Raw genomic sequence first — 16,080 nt, forward strand, 5'->3', positions numbered from 1 at the left:
GGAGTAGCACACGGGATTGATCAGGTACACATGAGAGTTGGATTTCAGCAGGTGATGACCAATTCTGGAGAACTGGGTAGCGGGAATTTTGAGTAGTTCACAGAACCGGTAGCTACTACCTCTGACTGGCCCCGTCCCCATCTATTCTGTGCCTTCTGAATCCCAGCTGATTGGGAGGAAATGGGGAATCTGAAGTACCCACCAAGCCACGCTACACCCACAGAACCAGTAGTAAAAATTTTGAATCCCAACATTGTACACACACCACTGACTATATAGGTGGATTTTTGGGCCTCCTACAGTTCTAGTTTTGTAGAACATAGCTACTGTTAATCAAGCTTAATCATTTTGGCAGCTGGAAAGTGAAAGTAATCAGTTCTACTTAAGGTTAACATCACGCAGGGCAATCAATTTAATAAGCAATTAAACTATGGGGAGTTTAACAAAAGTAATTGAGGCTAATGTCACACAAGACAATCAAATTAACTGTTAATAGTCTATGGGGAGTTTAGTAGAGTTATTTCCATTATTGAAAGCGGAAGGATTCAAGGGAAGGAATTGAGAAGTGATTTATTTTATCCAGTCTTCACTTATTGAAGGGGGGAAAAAGGATAAAACCCCCCAATTGTCACAAAGGAAGCAAATCTTATCATTACAGATAGATGTGCACAATTTGGCATTCATACATAGATGCATGTTAAATTGGGCCGTTGATACAGAAGACAAAAAATAAGAACGTCTGGACTGAAGATAGAAAGGAAAACAAATCAACCCCATTCCCTTCTAACCCTGATGCTGTTAATTGGTTTGGTAAAAAAACATCTGCAAGAAAAACAGCTCAGAGAGGACCAAGGACACCCCAAAATCAAAATGATGAGCAATTCAAAGTGATGTTTTTCTATTAACAAAGAACACTTTTTTATAGAAGATTTCCGGCAAAAATATTATTAGCCCATGTAGACAAACTGCGGAAGAAAAAAAATAAATAAAAAGCTGGTCAAGAGATCATAATTCTAAAGAGATTTGTTTAAAAAATTGGGAAATGCCAGGCCAAGTGTCACGATTTGGCTTCCTCCTGGCCTGAACAAACTGACAAAAGGATGACTTATCCTTTTCACTCCTTGGTTTGATTAACCAAAAGAATCCCAAGAGTGCAGGCCATCTGGTCCTTAATGAGAGCTAATTGCACACACTTAGACTTATAAGCCATCTGCTTTTTCTCTTTTTTTTCTTTCACAACATTGACTTGAGGTATGCACAGGTATAATATACCATATTTTTCAGAGTATAATACGCACCCTTTTCCTCCCTAAAAGAGGCTAAAAATTTGGGTGCGTTTTATACTTTGTAGCTTTTTTTTCAGCCCTAACTAGCTGCCAACTTGCAAACTCTTTCATTGTTACTCTCTGCAAAGAATGTTTTCCAAGCCAATGTTTTCCAAGTCTTTGCAGGTTTTTTTCATTGATTTACTTACTCCAAATGTTTCTTTCCAGTCCTAGCTCGTGCTAACAGTGTTCCCACCTCTTACCTGCTTGCAAGCTCTTTCATTGTTACTCTCTGCAAAGAATGTTTTCCAAGCCAATGTTTTCCAAGTCTTTGCAGGGTTTTTTTCATTGCTTTACTTACTCCAAATGTTTCTTTCCAGCCCTAACTCGTGCTAACGGTGTTCCCACCTCTTACCTGCTTGCAAGCTCTTTCATTGTTACTCTTTCCATATAAGGTTTTTTTTAAACCCCTAACCAGGGAATAAAATAATGTACTGAAGCTGACGACTAAGGATGCGAGCCAGATGAATATCTAGTAGACAGATATTTTTCCCTATTTTCCTCCCCAAAAACTAAGGTGTGTCTTATACTCTGGTGTGTGTTATACTCGGAAAAATACGGTATGTGGTACCTCACTCAACTGTAGTGTGCAGCAGCTGCCAAAAAAGCCAACACAGTTCAAGTCAGCATTAACAGAGAGATCAAATCAAGATCATGTGAAGTGTTAATACCACTTGAGAAGGCCTTCGTAAGGCCCCACTTTGAATACAGTGACACCTCGTCTTACGAACTTAATTGGTTCCAGGATGAGGTTTGTAAGGTGAAAAGTTTGTAAGACGAAACAATGTTTCCCGTAGGAATCAATGGAATAGCGATTAATGCATGCAAGCCCAAAACTCACCCCTTTTGCCAGCCGAAGTGCCATTTTTGCGCTGCTGGGATTCCCCTGCTGGGATTACCCTGCAGCATCACAAAAACACGGAAGTCCGGAGGGGGGGGTTTCCCATGGAGGGGAGCCTCAGAGGAATCCCAGCAGTGCAAAAACGGGTGCTTTGCCGGCAACAGAAGTCCAGAGGTGGGGTTTCCAGTGAGGGGAGCCTCAGTGAAATTGCAACATCGCAAAAATACGGAAGTCCTCGAAACCCCACCTCCGGGCTTCCGTGTTTTTGTGATGCTGCGATTTCGCTGAGGCTCCCCTCGCTGGGAAACCCCGACTCTGGACTTCCGTTGCCAGCGAAGCGCCCGTTTTTGCACTGCTGTGATTCCCCTGCAGCATTGCAAAAACACGGAAGTCCAGAGGTGGTGTTTCCCTTGGAGGGATTCCCTCAGGGGAATCCCAGCAGTGCAAAAACGGGCGCTTCGCTGGCAACAGAAGTCCGGAGGCAGGCCATTCCAGTGGCGGTGGCTTGGGTTTGTAAGGTGAAAATAGGTTGGAAGAAGAGGCCAAAAAATCTTAAACCCTGGGTTTGTATCTCGAAAAGTTTGTATGACAAGGGGTTTGTAAGACAAGGTATCACTGTACTTCATTCAGTTTTGGTCACCACGGTGCAAAAAGAATGTTGAGACTAGAAAGAGCGCAGGGAAGAACAACGAAAGGGATTAGGGGACTGGAGGCCAAAACATATGCAGATAAGTTGTGAATGCTCCAACACTGGAAGTTTTAAAGAAGACGCTGGATAACCATTTGTTTGAAGTGGTGTAGGGTTTTCTGCCTAAGCACAGGGTTGGACTAGAAGATCTCCAAGATCCCTTCTGTTGTTGTTGTTATATGTACATGTACATGTTATATGTTATAAATACATGTATTTGCAGGTGATTACTGGAAATAAAAATAAATCTCTGTAAAATAAGATTTATTGAAGTTGGATCAATACAATCAAGTACTGTAATTTCAGTTCAGAAGTGAAGGCCATTTTCTGATCACAAAACAAGAGTGCATTTCAAAACAATTTACTATGAACAGTGCATGTAACATAAGTATTTACAAAACTGGGGAAAAAATCCTCTATATAGTAGAAACAAAGATACTAGCACAATTTTTTTAAGTACTGTATATCCCAATGGTATATGAAGATGTACATTGTAAAGATGTTCCAGGCCTGCGTTTTCGGCTGCACATGTTGTACAAGTTCTCCCAAATGCCAAACCCTAAATCTTTTCTGTCAAAAGATTAAATGCTGTATATGTCCACAAAGATAAGCTAAGGATGGTTTGCTGATTAGCCTCTTCAGCCCATGCTTCATCGTCCTGTATGTGATCGCTGCTTTTTTTGTGACATTTATAATGCACTAGTAGCTGGATACCTGTGCTTTGCTACGAAACTATGTGATTGGGTTTGATAAATTGGCAATTAAAGCTTGAACATTAATGAGTAGTTACGATCAGCCTCTCCTCTCCCCTTCTCTCCCTCAGGCTTGCAAGCTGAACTCCTTAGCATGGAGCAGGATGTTTAAACTCCCAGCCTGCAAGCCGGATGAGTCACACACTGGCCATGCCCACTGGCAGTTGGAACAGAGTTCTTTTCAGGTGGGGAGGGGGAGTAGAACGTCTTAACTCCTTAGCATCAAAGCGTGTTAATAATAATATAAGAAATAACTAATGATCTGATTGTCATTTTGAAAAATCCTTCCTTAGCAAGCACCTTGAAGCCAAGAGGAACATATGTGCCAAGTTTCAAGTTTGTAGGCTTTACGGTTCCGGAGATTTTGTGATAATGCATGACTGGTATTTGGCTTTTATATACAGTATGTATCGCTAGATTAACATACAGAAGGTCATGTTTCGTATGAGAAAAGAATACCGGTAATCAGGTTGTAAGCCTTCGGAAATCTTTTCCCTGTTTTTTGAAATTGGAGAAAATGTCTGTTGACTTTGTTTTGTGCCTTGTCAGCACACAAATGACCAATACAGGGAGTCCTTGACTTACAACGATTCATTTAGTGACCATTTGAAGTTACAACAGCAGTGAAAAAAGTGACTTATGACTGGTTTTCACACAACGGTTGCAGCATCCTCATGGTCACATGATCCAAATTCAGATGCTTGGCCACTGCCTCGTGTTTATGACGGTTGCAGTGTCCCTGGATCACATGATCTCCTTTTGCGACCCTCGGGATGAGCAAAGTCAACGGGGAAACCAGATTCACTTAACAACTGAACTGCTAACTTAACAAATGCAGTGATTCACTTAACAACTATGGTAAGAAAGGTTGTAAAGGGGCAAAACTCGTTTAACAACTATCTTGCCATTAGAAAATTTTGGGCTCAATTGTGGTCGTAAGTTGAGGACTACATGTATACACAGAAAGAGAAAAAATATATTTTGTGTGCAGTAGAGCATGCTACAAATAAATGAAGCTTTGGGCAACTAGAGCAAAAACCTGGATTTATGTTATTCTCTTCTGCTCTTAGAATACAGTGGTACCTCTACTTAAGAACTGAATTCATTCTGTGACCAGGTTCTTAAGTAGAAAGGTTTGTAAGAAGAAGCAATTTTTCCCATGGAAATCAATGTAAAAGCAAATAATGCGTGCAAACCCATTAGGAAAGAAATAAAAGCTTGGAATTTGGGTGGGAGGAGGAGGAGGAAGAGGAGGAGGACAGTCGCTGCGGAAGGAAGAAGGTGAGGTGAGCCGAATCAAAAAAATCCAAAACATTAAGGCTTTAAAAATAAAAAGAGGGACGCTGAGGCGGCGAGGAGGCAGCCCCGTGCGAGGCTGCCCCCCATACACTGCCAGAGAGAAAAACCCAGGGGGAATGGCAGGAAATTGGCCAGGCCTTTGTGCCGCTCTCAAATTTCCTAGGAAATTTTTCCGGGCTTGGGTTTTTAAGTAGAAAATGGTTCTTAAGAAGAGGCAAAAAAATCCTGAACACCCGGTTCTTATCTAGAAAAGTTCTTAAGTAGAGGCATTCTTAGGTAGAGGTACCACTGTACTTCAATTTTCCTCCCACTTCAGATTTTGCTAATTGATAACATATTTTCTCTGAACGAATGGTGTCACGAGTAGGACAAAAAGGCTGTTTTCCACAGGAAAATTCAGCTTTGAAACTAGAACCGAAGCCTCTAAAAATTGGCCTTTGAGTATTAGGCACACGGAAAATGGGACTTCCCGTAGCTCCTTCAATTTTAGCCGGAGGGAAACCAAGGTGAAAATGAAGAAGTTATTTTGCAAGTAGAGTGTGCCATTAGAATTATTGTCATCTTTAGGAATTTAAGAAAAAAAATCCAGATGGAATTAGTATTGTTAACCTAATATTTTGTTATATCTAAATCTGACAAATCAAATCACATTTTTAAATTTTTTTTAAAGGATGGCCAGTGGGGAAGGGGGAGGCAGATGGTAGAATATTTGTAGTAGCAGATGACCAAAATATTTCATTCCACGACAGGTTTCTTATGCTGCTCTTTTTACAGTCCAAGGTGTGGTGTTTTTCACTTGTGTCAATCTAGAAAGTTTGACAACAAACAATGCAATTTTTGTTCCAGTTGAGTTGTTTAAATGCATACATGTTTGCAATAAATTTGAAAAACATGCTAAGCTGCTCTGGCCATTTCAGGATCTATAAAAAGAATAGTTAATTAAATCCATCTATGTTCACAATTTATGCAGAAAGGAATCCTTAGTGTATTTTTCATGTGCTATCATTTCTTCGGATGACAAAAACCTCTTTTGTATTTAAGGGGTATAGATGGCTACTTAAAAAAAAAAACACCACAAATGCATCTTTTTAAAAAAAAGGATATTGCACTACTCAAAATGTCTTTTAAAGGAGCTAATATTAGGAAAATATTACTTAGCACCATTGTGGAAATTGCACTGAATGGAAACCAGGAATTTTACTTAAAGAAATGATATCAAATATTGCATGGAGTTTGGTACGTCCACCTTTGTCAATAGTCTGCAGATCCTGAGGAAACATGATAACAAGGTGTTTGAACTTAACACAATTCAGTCATATATATATATAAAATTAGCAATATCTGCAGTGCTTTAATACTCAGATATTCATAGAAGTATATTTATTTAATTAAACTACTGCCTTGCACCTGATGGACATTTGACCGGTTTATATAACCATGGACGATTAAAAGCATGATTTACGGAGTGCGGCTTTTTCCAGTTGATTTTAGAAGTCTCTGTATGGCTTTGAAAGAAAGAGGTCCTTTGTCATCCCTTTTCCCCATAAACACTGAACGGGATGCTTTAAAGATACATAGATGCTTAAAGCAAAGAATTTCACAATTTCATAATTCACCCTTCTGGGTCTTCGTTATGCCCCAGGCGTGACCGTAATCACATTTTAAAAGAGCTAAATAAAGGAAGTTGGTTTTTTTTCAAAAAAAAACCCCCCACAACGTTAAAAGTGACTTTTGTTGGCACAGAATCTTCCAACCCTTTCGGACTTTCAAGGGCCCCAAAGACGTGACGGGCAGCATCTGTGGGCTTGCCAGGCCATGCCATCCTAAGGCTAAATCAAATTCCGGATCCCCAGGCAGTCCAGCAACAACGGTTCTCCTTCGCAGATGTTCTCCTTGGTGGGGTCAAAGCTATCATGGCTCGCACCTTCCTTCCCAGTGACTTTTCTATTTTTTTTTCTGTTTTCCAAAAAAAAAAAAAAAGACAAGTTTATGACTCAAGGGGAGAAAAGAGCAACTCCCAACGGCCGTTATGTGGGGCAGAGAAGGAATCCGGAAAAAGAGGAATGGATGTATTCGGTGGAATAGAGACCGTTGGCTTGGTCTGACGGCATCTGGATCCAAACTTGGTCGTTTTCCTTGAGTTCAAGCACGGCGCTGCCTGACGCTTGGTCTAAATAGCCTTTTTTGTACTCGTCGTAAGTGTAGGTGGCCGGCACGTTGTTTTTGTAGAGGGCCACCCAGACGTTGGTTCCTTTCACGTGGACGTGATAGGCGAAGTAATAGATTCCAGGAATGGGGCAAGTGAAGATGCCTGTTCCTGTGTTGTAGCCATTCTGACCGTTGTACAAAGTCCTGTCGAATTTCACGGGCATTCCTGAGGCTGGGAAGGGTGAACTCAGAATGGCGGTGAAAGCGGGCAACATTTGGGCAGACAGTTCTCCTCGGCCGAACTGGGGTTTCCCAGACTTCCCGTTCCCCAACACTGCTCCATCGACATTTCCATCGGGCAAGGCAGGCGATAGTCCTGGGACACCAGGTGGACCCGGAGGGCCTGGGAGCCCTGGAAGCCCAGTGATTCCAGGGTTGCCAGGAACGCCTGGAGGGCCAACGGGGCCTATCATGCCTGGCTCTCCAACTCTGCTTATTCCAGGGGCCCCTGGGGGCCCAGATTCCCCTTTGAAGCCTGTCAAACCTTGGGGGCCCATGGGACCCGAGGGGCCTTGTAAACCTGGTATTCCTGAAGGGCCTCTGAGGCCTGGTTGGCCTGGGATCCCAGAGTCTCCCTTGGCCCCATGGGGTCCAGAAGAGCCTGGGGCCCCTGGAAGTCCCATGAAGCCACCTTCTCCCTTGGGACCCGTTGGGCCAGCCATCCCTGTGGCACCGGGGAGCCCTCTCTCCCCAGGAATCCCCGGCTTGCCCACAAAACCATTGGGCCCCTGGTCTCCCCGCAGGCCTGGGGGTCCTATAGGCCCACTTGGCCCTACTTCACCTTTTGGGCCGGGGAACCCATGCTTGCCTGGCAAACCCATCACGCCCTGAGGGCCAGGGCCCCCAACCAGGCCATGTGGCCCCATCTCCCCTGGCTCTCCATCCATCCCGGGCTCCCCTTTGTCGCCGATTATTCCTGGCACTCCTGGTGGCCCGCGGTCCCCTTTTAAGCCGGAGAGCCCTGGTTTCCCATACCCTGGAGCACCAGGCAGCCCTGGAAGGCCACGCAGGCCAGGTTCTCCCTTGGGCCCCAAGTGGCCTGGCAGACCCGGCATGCCAGCTATGCCGGGCAGCCCTGTGACATCCAGTCCTGGAGGACCACGAGGGCCCATAGGCCCAGGCGGCCCGCTAAGCCCTGGCTCACCCGGAAGCCCCAAGTCCCCTTTGCTCCCTGGAGCCCCAGGCAACCCATCCAGGCCAGGTTTCCCAAGGCCTGAAGGCCCTGGAGGACCCAGAGGGCCAGGCAGTCCCGCATTCCCTCGGGGGCCTGTCAGCCCGGGCTTTCCCACGCCGCTCTCGCCCTTTGTTCCTCGCTCGCCTCGCAGGCCAGGTTCCCCTTTGAGCCCAGGTTCTCCCCGGAATCCAGGCAGGCCCGGGCTTCCATTTGGGCCTGGTTTTCCATTCACAGAGAGTCCAGCGGGCCCAGGCAATCCCGGTGGCCCTGGCCAGCCCCGCAGTCCTTGTTCTCCTCGTGATCCAATCTCCCCTGACGGCCCTGGCATTCCCTTCATGCCAGCCTTGCCCGGAAGTCCTGGAAGACCAGGTTTGCCGATGCCAGAAAAGCCAGGGGGCCCAGCAGGGCCAGGTTGCCCATGAAGTCCTGGTTTTCCAGTGCCTGGTTTCCCGGGATAGCCTGGTGGCCCAGCTGGTCCTCTCGGGCCTGGTTTTCCGGGTGGTCCAGGTTCCCCCTTGAGGTCCATCGGCAGCAGCGGAGGCATATCTGTGAAGACATGAAGGAAACGTCACTCAAGGCAGAGGCCAAAGGAGGGAAGCTTTGACTTGCAGAGACAGGCAGCCCTCGACTCTTCCTGACACAGCAGGGCCCTTTCATGCAAGTCCTGAGGGAAAATGCTGCCCAAGCAAAACTCTCTAACACCGTGATGGCGAACCTTTTTTCCCTCAAGTGCCGAAAGCCTGTGTGTGTGCGCTATCGCACATGCGCAAGTGCCCACACCCATAATTCAATGCCTGGGGAGGGTGAAAACAGCCTCCTCCACCTCCCTGGAGGACAGAAACGGCCTCTTTCCCAACTTCTAGTGGGCCCAGTAGGTCTGTTTTTCACCCTCCCCAGGTTCCAGTTCCTTCCCTGGAGCCTGGGGAGGGGAAAAATGCCCGCCCCCATCCCTCTGGAGGCCCTCTGGAAGCCAAAAATGCCCTCCCAGAGTCTCCGTGCGAGCTGAAAATCAGCTGGCCAACACACATGTGCATTGGAGCTAGGGCAATGGGTTGCATGCTGGCAGATAAGGCAGATAGGCCATAGGTTCGCCATCACTGCTCTAAAGTAAGAAGACTCTTCAAAAAGGGTTTTCTGGGTTGTGGAAAATATTTGGAATGGGTTTGAATTCAAAGCAGCGGCTTCAAGTGTGAAATGGGTCACTTGGATCTTATTGGAAAGTCCAACCTGGAGAGAAGCTATGTAGCTCACGATTGATCAGTTGAATTCTTGATTGTCTCTGAACTGAGTTGTTTTATTTTGATCTAACCTGATAATGGTAAGAAAACAACCAAGCTCTGAGATCATCAAAAAACTCAACCTATTGGTATTTTTCTCAGCTTTAAGCTGAGAATAATCATTCGAATTTGAGATGTTTCACATACATAACACTGAATTTGACTTTTCTATAGACTTGGATCTCTCTGAAACAATTTGAAGGCTTTGCAAGATTCCTACATGGTGCAATGACAGCTCAACACTCAACTCCAAATTCCATCGTTATTGGTTTCTCTATCTGTAAATGAAATTCTGGAGTGTTACAAATTAGCTGTAGAAATCAAAGTCCCTTATAAAGCACCACCACCACCACCACAATTTTATCCTTAGATCCATGGTTGACCTCTCCAGATTCCTAAGAGGTCAGTAAGGGGCGTGCATAAGTGCACCAGCGTGCCTTCCGTCCCCTCTCCTAATGTCTATCTTATGTTTCTTTCTACTACTGTAGCTCCATGTATATGAATTCTATTATTCCCAATGATTATTTCTTCCATATTATTCCTAATGTCTTATCTTCTATTCTTTTATTGATGTATTTTACTATGATTATATCCTCTGAAATCTACATTATGTACAGACAAAATAAATAAATAAAAATAAATAAGCATGCTGAACAACGGTGTTCAGAGAATGCTTTGTATTTCTTTTCAATGGTGCAAAATTGAAACTCATTTCCTATAATGGCTTGCCTAAGAAACGTTTTAAAGAAAAAATCACGGAGGAATCTGTAGAAGTTTCATTCCCTGTGGGGAGTAAGGCAGGCTAGGTACCACTATAATAATAATAATAGCAACAATAATAATTTTGTTTTTCCCCCCCTTTCTTTTGTCTCTGTATTCCCATCTTAATCCAAGTCTAAGATCCAACATCACTTCATCAAGGTTCCAAAGGTTTGGCCCATGCTAATTTTTTCCCCCTTCAACTAATATAAAACCACTTAAGCAAGTCAAATGCCAGCGAAAGGAGACTGATGCCATTGGTGGAATTAACTCCAAGTTGGCATGGAAGAGCTAAGAAGACTTTTAAAAATATTTTTATATAGGAAAAATCCCCAAATGGTCTTTTGAATGATTCTTGTTGTTGGTGGAAATTCTGAGTTGAACTGCACATCAAATGTTTGCCCCATTTACGGCTGTAGTAGGGATCACATAAATATCTCTCCCCCAAAAAAATCTTTGTCCATATAAGTTCTTGCAGTATAATAACACAGCCAAAACATGTATGCTTTAAGCAAGATTTTTTTCCTTTTTCCTTTTGTGTTTGGAAAAGGGCCTTCCCAAAGAAAATGATTTCAATATGTTCTCAGGCTTTTTGATACTTTAGAAAAGAATGAGCTCTCGAGACCATCCGAACAAGGCAGCATTGTCAAGGTGATGTAGGAGGAAGGAGCAAAACAAGTCAATGGTGGAGTTGCAAGGGCCACAGCCCAGAGTTATCGCCCAATTCTAGTCAAAGAAACAGGGGAGGGGAGGAGCAAAATCTGAATTTAGAATCTTCTAAATCAGTGGTTCTCAACCTAGGGGTCGGGACCTCTTTGGGGGCCAAACAACTAAACTAAGACCCTGGGAAAAGACAAATTTCCCACGGTGTTAGGAACTGAAGCTTCTATTCTGGCACCTTGGAACATAACATATAGGTAATCCTCAACTTTTATGGCCACAATTGACCCCAATGTCTGTCTGTCTATCTATCTATCATCTATCAATCAATCTATCTATCTATCTATCTATCTATCTATCTATCTATCTATCTATCTATCAATCATCTATCTATCTATCATCTATCTATCTATCTATCTATCTATCATCTATCTATCTATCTATCTATCTATCTATCTATCATCTATCTATCTATATATCTATCATCTATCTATCATCTATCTATCTATCTATCTATCTATCTATATATATATCTATCTATCATCTATCTATCATCTATCTATCATCTATCTATCTATCTATCTATCTATCTATCTATCTATCTATTATCTATCTATCTATCATTTATCTATCTATCATCTATCTATCTATCTATCTATCTATCTATCTATCATCTATCTATCTATCTATCTATCTATCTATCATCTATCTATCTATCTATCTATCTATCTATCTATCATCTATCTATCTATCTATCTATCTATCTATCATTTATCTATCTATCTATCATCTATCTATCATCTATCTATCATTTATCTATCATCTATCTATCTATCATCTATCTATCTATCATTTATCTATCTATCATCTATCTATCATCTATCTATCTATCTATCTATCTAAGTATCTATCTAAGTATCTATCTATCTATCTATCTATCATCTATCTATCTATCTATCATCTATATCATCTATCTATCTATCTATCTATCTATCTATCATCTATCTATCTATCTATCATCTATCTATCATCTATCTATCTATCTATCTATCTATTATCTATCTATCTATCATTTATCTATCTATCTATCATCTATCTATCTGTCTGTCTGTCTATCTATCTATCATCTATCTATCATCTATCATCTATCATCTGTCTATCTATCTATCATCTATCTATCTATCTATCTATCTATCTATCTATCATCTATATATCATCTATATATCATCTATCATCTATCTATCTATCTATCTATCTATCTATCTCTCATCTATACTCCCTCAGATACTGTGGTAATAAAAACAAGGCATATGGATTCTTTTCTAAGGAACACCATTTGAGGGAGGCAACAGTCTTTATCTTGGAGTAACATTGCCGTCTGCTGGATGCTATGGAAATAGACTAGGTTTCAATTTTTTTAAAAAAATTGTTAAAAAGGAAACAAAAGCTAACAAAAATTAATATAAGTAAATAAAAAGAAAAGAAAAGAAAGAAAAGGCTTAAAGTGCAAATACAGAAGGAAAAAAAATAAAAAAGAAGTAGTTGAATTTTCTAGTAGATTTTCTTGATAGAAACTGTAAGTACAAATACAAAATTGTATCTTATTCTATGATTTTAAAAAGTCTTTTTCTAGTAACTTCTTTTTATTAATCAGATTGTAATTAGTTTCATTTTTTTCTGTTTCATGAAAAAATCTATAAGGGGATTTTCAGAATGATAAATAAAAAATATTTTCTCTTGATTAAGCAAGTTAATTCAGCCATCTCTACCAGTTCCATCATCTTCCTCTATTGTAGATAGTATCAGGCCAGTAGTGGCTTCTAAAGCCCTTTACAACTGGTTTCTGCATGCACGCGATGCTTCTGCGCTTAAACACAAGCGTCCTGGGCAGGTGGGCGGAGCCTCCCACCACTGGCGCTACCAGTTCTTAGAAACAGGCCGAACCAGGAGCAACACACCATTGTGCCAGACCTTTCCATTTTTGAGCATATAAGAATCCTGCCTCCTTCCTGTTCTGTCTGGGTCCCTCCAGAAGCCAACACCAACCAAAAAGAGAAGCCAGACACACTGGTAAAAAGCAAAGGCAGTTTATATAATTCAAAGCAAACACAGGTAACAGAAACTGTTCTTACAGACAGAAACACGCTGGAACTTCACAGAGGTTTCACGAAGGCCATGAAAGAAAACAGGATTGTTGCTGTCAAAAACACCGCTGGAGATAACAAACCCACGCCTCCCCCAAGTCTTCCAGACTTCTAGGCCACAAGCCAAGATCAGAGACGCCGAGAATCGAAGCAGCGTCACAGAACTTCCAGTTGATAACGCTCCACAAGGCTGCAAGGGCGGGCCTGCCTTTTAAACCCTGCTGAGGGGAACCACACCCAAACCCAGCTGTTGCCAATTCAGTGATGCCAATACCTTTCTAATTGGTCCCGTCGCTGAGCTGCACGTCGCTGTCTCATGTCAATTATAGCCTGTGCTTCTTCATACAATGAGTCCAGGCTACTAGCTGGGGAGAGGCCCCCCCCCGGGCTCTCAGGCTGCTCTCTCTCCTCCTCTTCCTGACTTTCCTCTCCCCCGTCTGCCTGGTCCTCCCCCTCCTGTTCACTGTCCTCCTCCTCTGGGCATGGATCCAGCAGAGACGCAGCCGGTCCCTGAGGAGCCTCAGGCTGAATCACAACACTTCCTAAGCAAAGAAAATGACTAGCCCAAAGTCACTCAGCCAGGCTTCATGGCTAAGGCAAGTTTAGAACTCCTGGTCTCCTGGTGATTGGCCCAAAGTTACCCAACTAGCTTTCACGCCTAAGGCAGGACTAGAACTCACGGTTCTTTGTTTGTAGCCTGATGCTTTAACCACTACACTAAACTAACTTATATATTCAGGATACTAATAATTTTAGGGTTAGGGTTCAGAGAGGGAAAGGGGAGAGAGGGAAGGAGATGAGATAGAGATATGTGTGTGTGTGTGAGAGAGAGATGATAGGTAGGTGGGTGGGTGGGTGGATGGACGGACAGATAGACAGAGATAGAGATAAGAGATATAAGAGATATAGATTAATTAGATTAGATATTAAATTAACAGAAAGAGATAAATGAGATAGATAGATAGATAGATAGATAGATAGATAGATAGATAGATAGATAGATAGATAGTGAGAGTGAGTTAGAGAGGTGTGTGTGTGTGTGTGTGTGTGAGAGAGAGAGAGATATGGATAGATAGACACAAACAAACAAATAATTTTGGGAGAGGGATCACAAGTGTTTGTGTGGGGTTATTTTGTATGTTAGCTGTGGGTCCATGGGGCGGGATCAGTATAGAAAGGCTTTTCCTTTAAAAAAAAAAAAAGCCTTTGAATCAGCGTGGACTCTTGGCTACCGCCTGGACAGGTCCCTGCAGTTTTGTTGGCAAAACTGTAGGAGTGGCTTGATAATGGACAACTTCCAATCCCAGAAGGCTATAAAGCCTTTTAATTCCTGGGCTGGATCCCAGCAAATACAATGCATTGGCTGACAAAGCATTAACCACCTCTCCCCAACTCACTATATAGCATTTGGGATTGCCGGCTTTGGAGAGGCCGTTAAGGACAAAGAGCAAAGAAGGTATTTTTATGCAGTTTTTGGCCTCTTGACTGTTGCCAAAAGCCAGGCGTTTAAAAGAAAAACCCTGTGACTTTGCAAAGGGTTGTCTCAAATCAATGGGGAATCCTTGAATATAGAGCAGCGTTTTTCACTCGTAGCAACTTGAACAAGTGTGAACTTCAACTCCCAGAATTCCCCAGCCAACAAGGAATTCTGGGAGTTGAAGTTTACGCTTCTTCAATGGGCCAAGGTTGAGAAATGCTGCTTTAGATACTGTTTATTTTTTTCCCTTCTGTATTTGCACTTTAAGCCTTTTCTTTCTTTTCTTTTTATTTACTTATATTAATTTTTGTTAGCTTTTGTTTCCTTTTTAACAATTTTTTTTAAAAAAAAATTGAAACCTGGTCTATTTCTGTAGCATCCAGCAGATGGCAATGTTACTCCAAGATAAAGACTGTTGCCTTCTTCAAAATCTCTGAGTTGGGAAAAGATGCCCAAGTACAGCAAATTTTCCACCCTCCATCCCAAATAACATCCTTTATTTTATTGTATGAGAAGCCACTGTCCCTGTTTCTCCTGGCCAAACTGGGTGTCACTTGTATATGACATACTAGACATTGTTTTTTAATTAAACAATTTTGGAAAAGAAATAAAGCAAGAGGAATAAAAGAGAATCACAAAAGAATAAGAGTAAAAAACAAAGGAGGTTACGAATAACACAATGTTTCATCATTTTTAAAGATTTCAAATCACTATTAAGCTTGGAACTAGGAATAAATAGCAGGAGCTGAGGTCCCTGTATGATAAATTCCCAAATGAATGAGAATTAAATTTTTGGATATACAGGTCCTCAGCTTATGACCAACTGTTTGGTGTCAACAGACTCAGACTCAACCCAGATAAGACGGAGTGGCTGTGGGTTCTGCCTCCCAGGGACAATTCCATCTGTCCATCCATAACCCGGAGGGGGGGAATTATTGACCCCCTCAGAGAGGGTCCACAACTTGGGATCCACAGCTCACATTAGAGAAACATCTTTCAGCTGTGGCGAGGGGGACGTTTGCCCAGGTTCGCCTGGTGCACCAGTTTTGGCCCTATCTGGACCGGGACTCACTGCTCACAGTCACTTATGCCCTCATCACCTCGACTACTGTAATGCTCTCTACATGGGACTATCTTTGAAAAGTGTTCGGAAACTTCAGATCATGTAGAATGCAGCTGCAAGAGCAATCATGGGCTTCCCCAAATATGCCCATGTTACACCAACACTCCGTAGACTGCATTGGTTGCTGATCAGTTTCCGGTCACAATTCAAAGTGTTGGTTATGACCTATAAAGCCCTTCAGGGCATCGGACCAGAATATCTCCGGGACCGCCTTCTGCCTCATGAATCCCAGCGACAGGTTAGGTCCCACAGAGTTGGCTTTCTCCGGGTCCCGTCAACTAAACAATGTCGTTTGGTGGGACGCAGGGGAAGAGCCTTCTCTGTGGCGGCCCTGACCCTCTGGAACCAGCTCC

General features: G+C 42.8%; 1 protein-coding gene across 4 annotated transcripts in view; it reads right to left on the bottom strand.

Annotated features, from left to right (window-relative positions):
* Positions 1-3,101: 3,101 nt before the first annotated feature.
* COL8A2 (collagen type VIII alpha 2 chain) overlaps positions 3,102-16,080 on the bottom strand; it is a 284,052-nt gene continuing 271,073 nt past the window's right edge. For all 4 annotated transcript variants that reach the window (XM_070764716.1, XM_070764714.1, XM_070764717.1 and 1 more), the window contains one exon: positions 3,102-8,833. In XM_070764716.1, coding sequence (XP_070620817.1) covers positions 6,933-8,833 — 1,901 coding nt within the window. In that variant the 3' untranslated portion in view covers positions 3,102-6,932. The remainder of the gene's footprint in view (positions 8,834-16,080) is intronic.

Source organism: Erythrolamprus reginae, chromosome 11 (genome assembly GCF_031021105.1).
Source record: "Erythrolamprus reginae isolate rEryReg1 chromosome 11, rEryReg1.hap1, whole genome shotgun sequence".
Lineage (NCBI taxonomy): Eukaryota > Metazoa > Chordata > Lepidosauria > Squamata > Dipsadidae > Erythrolamprus > Erythrolamprus reginae.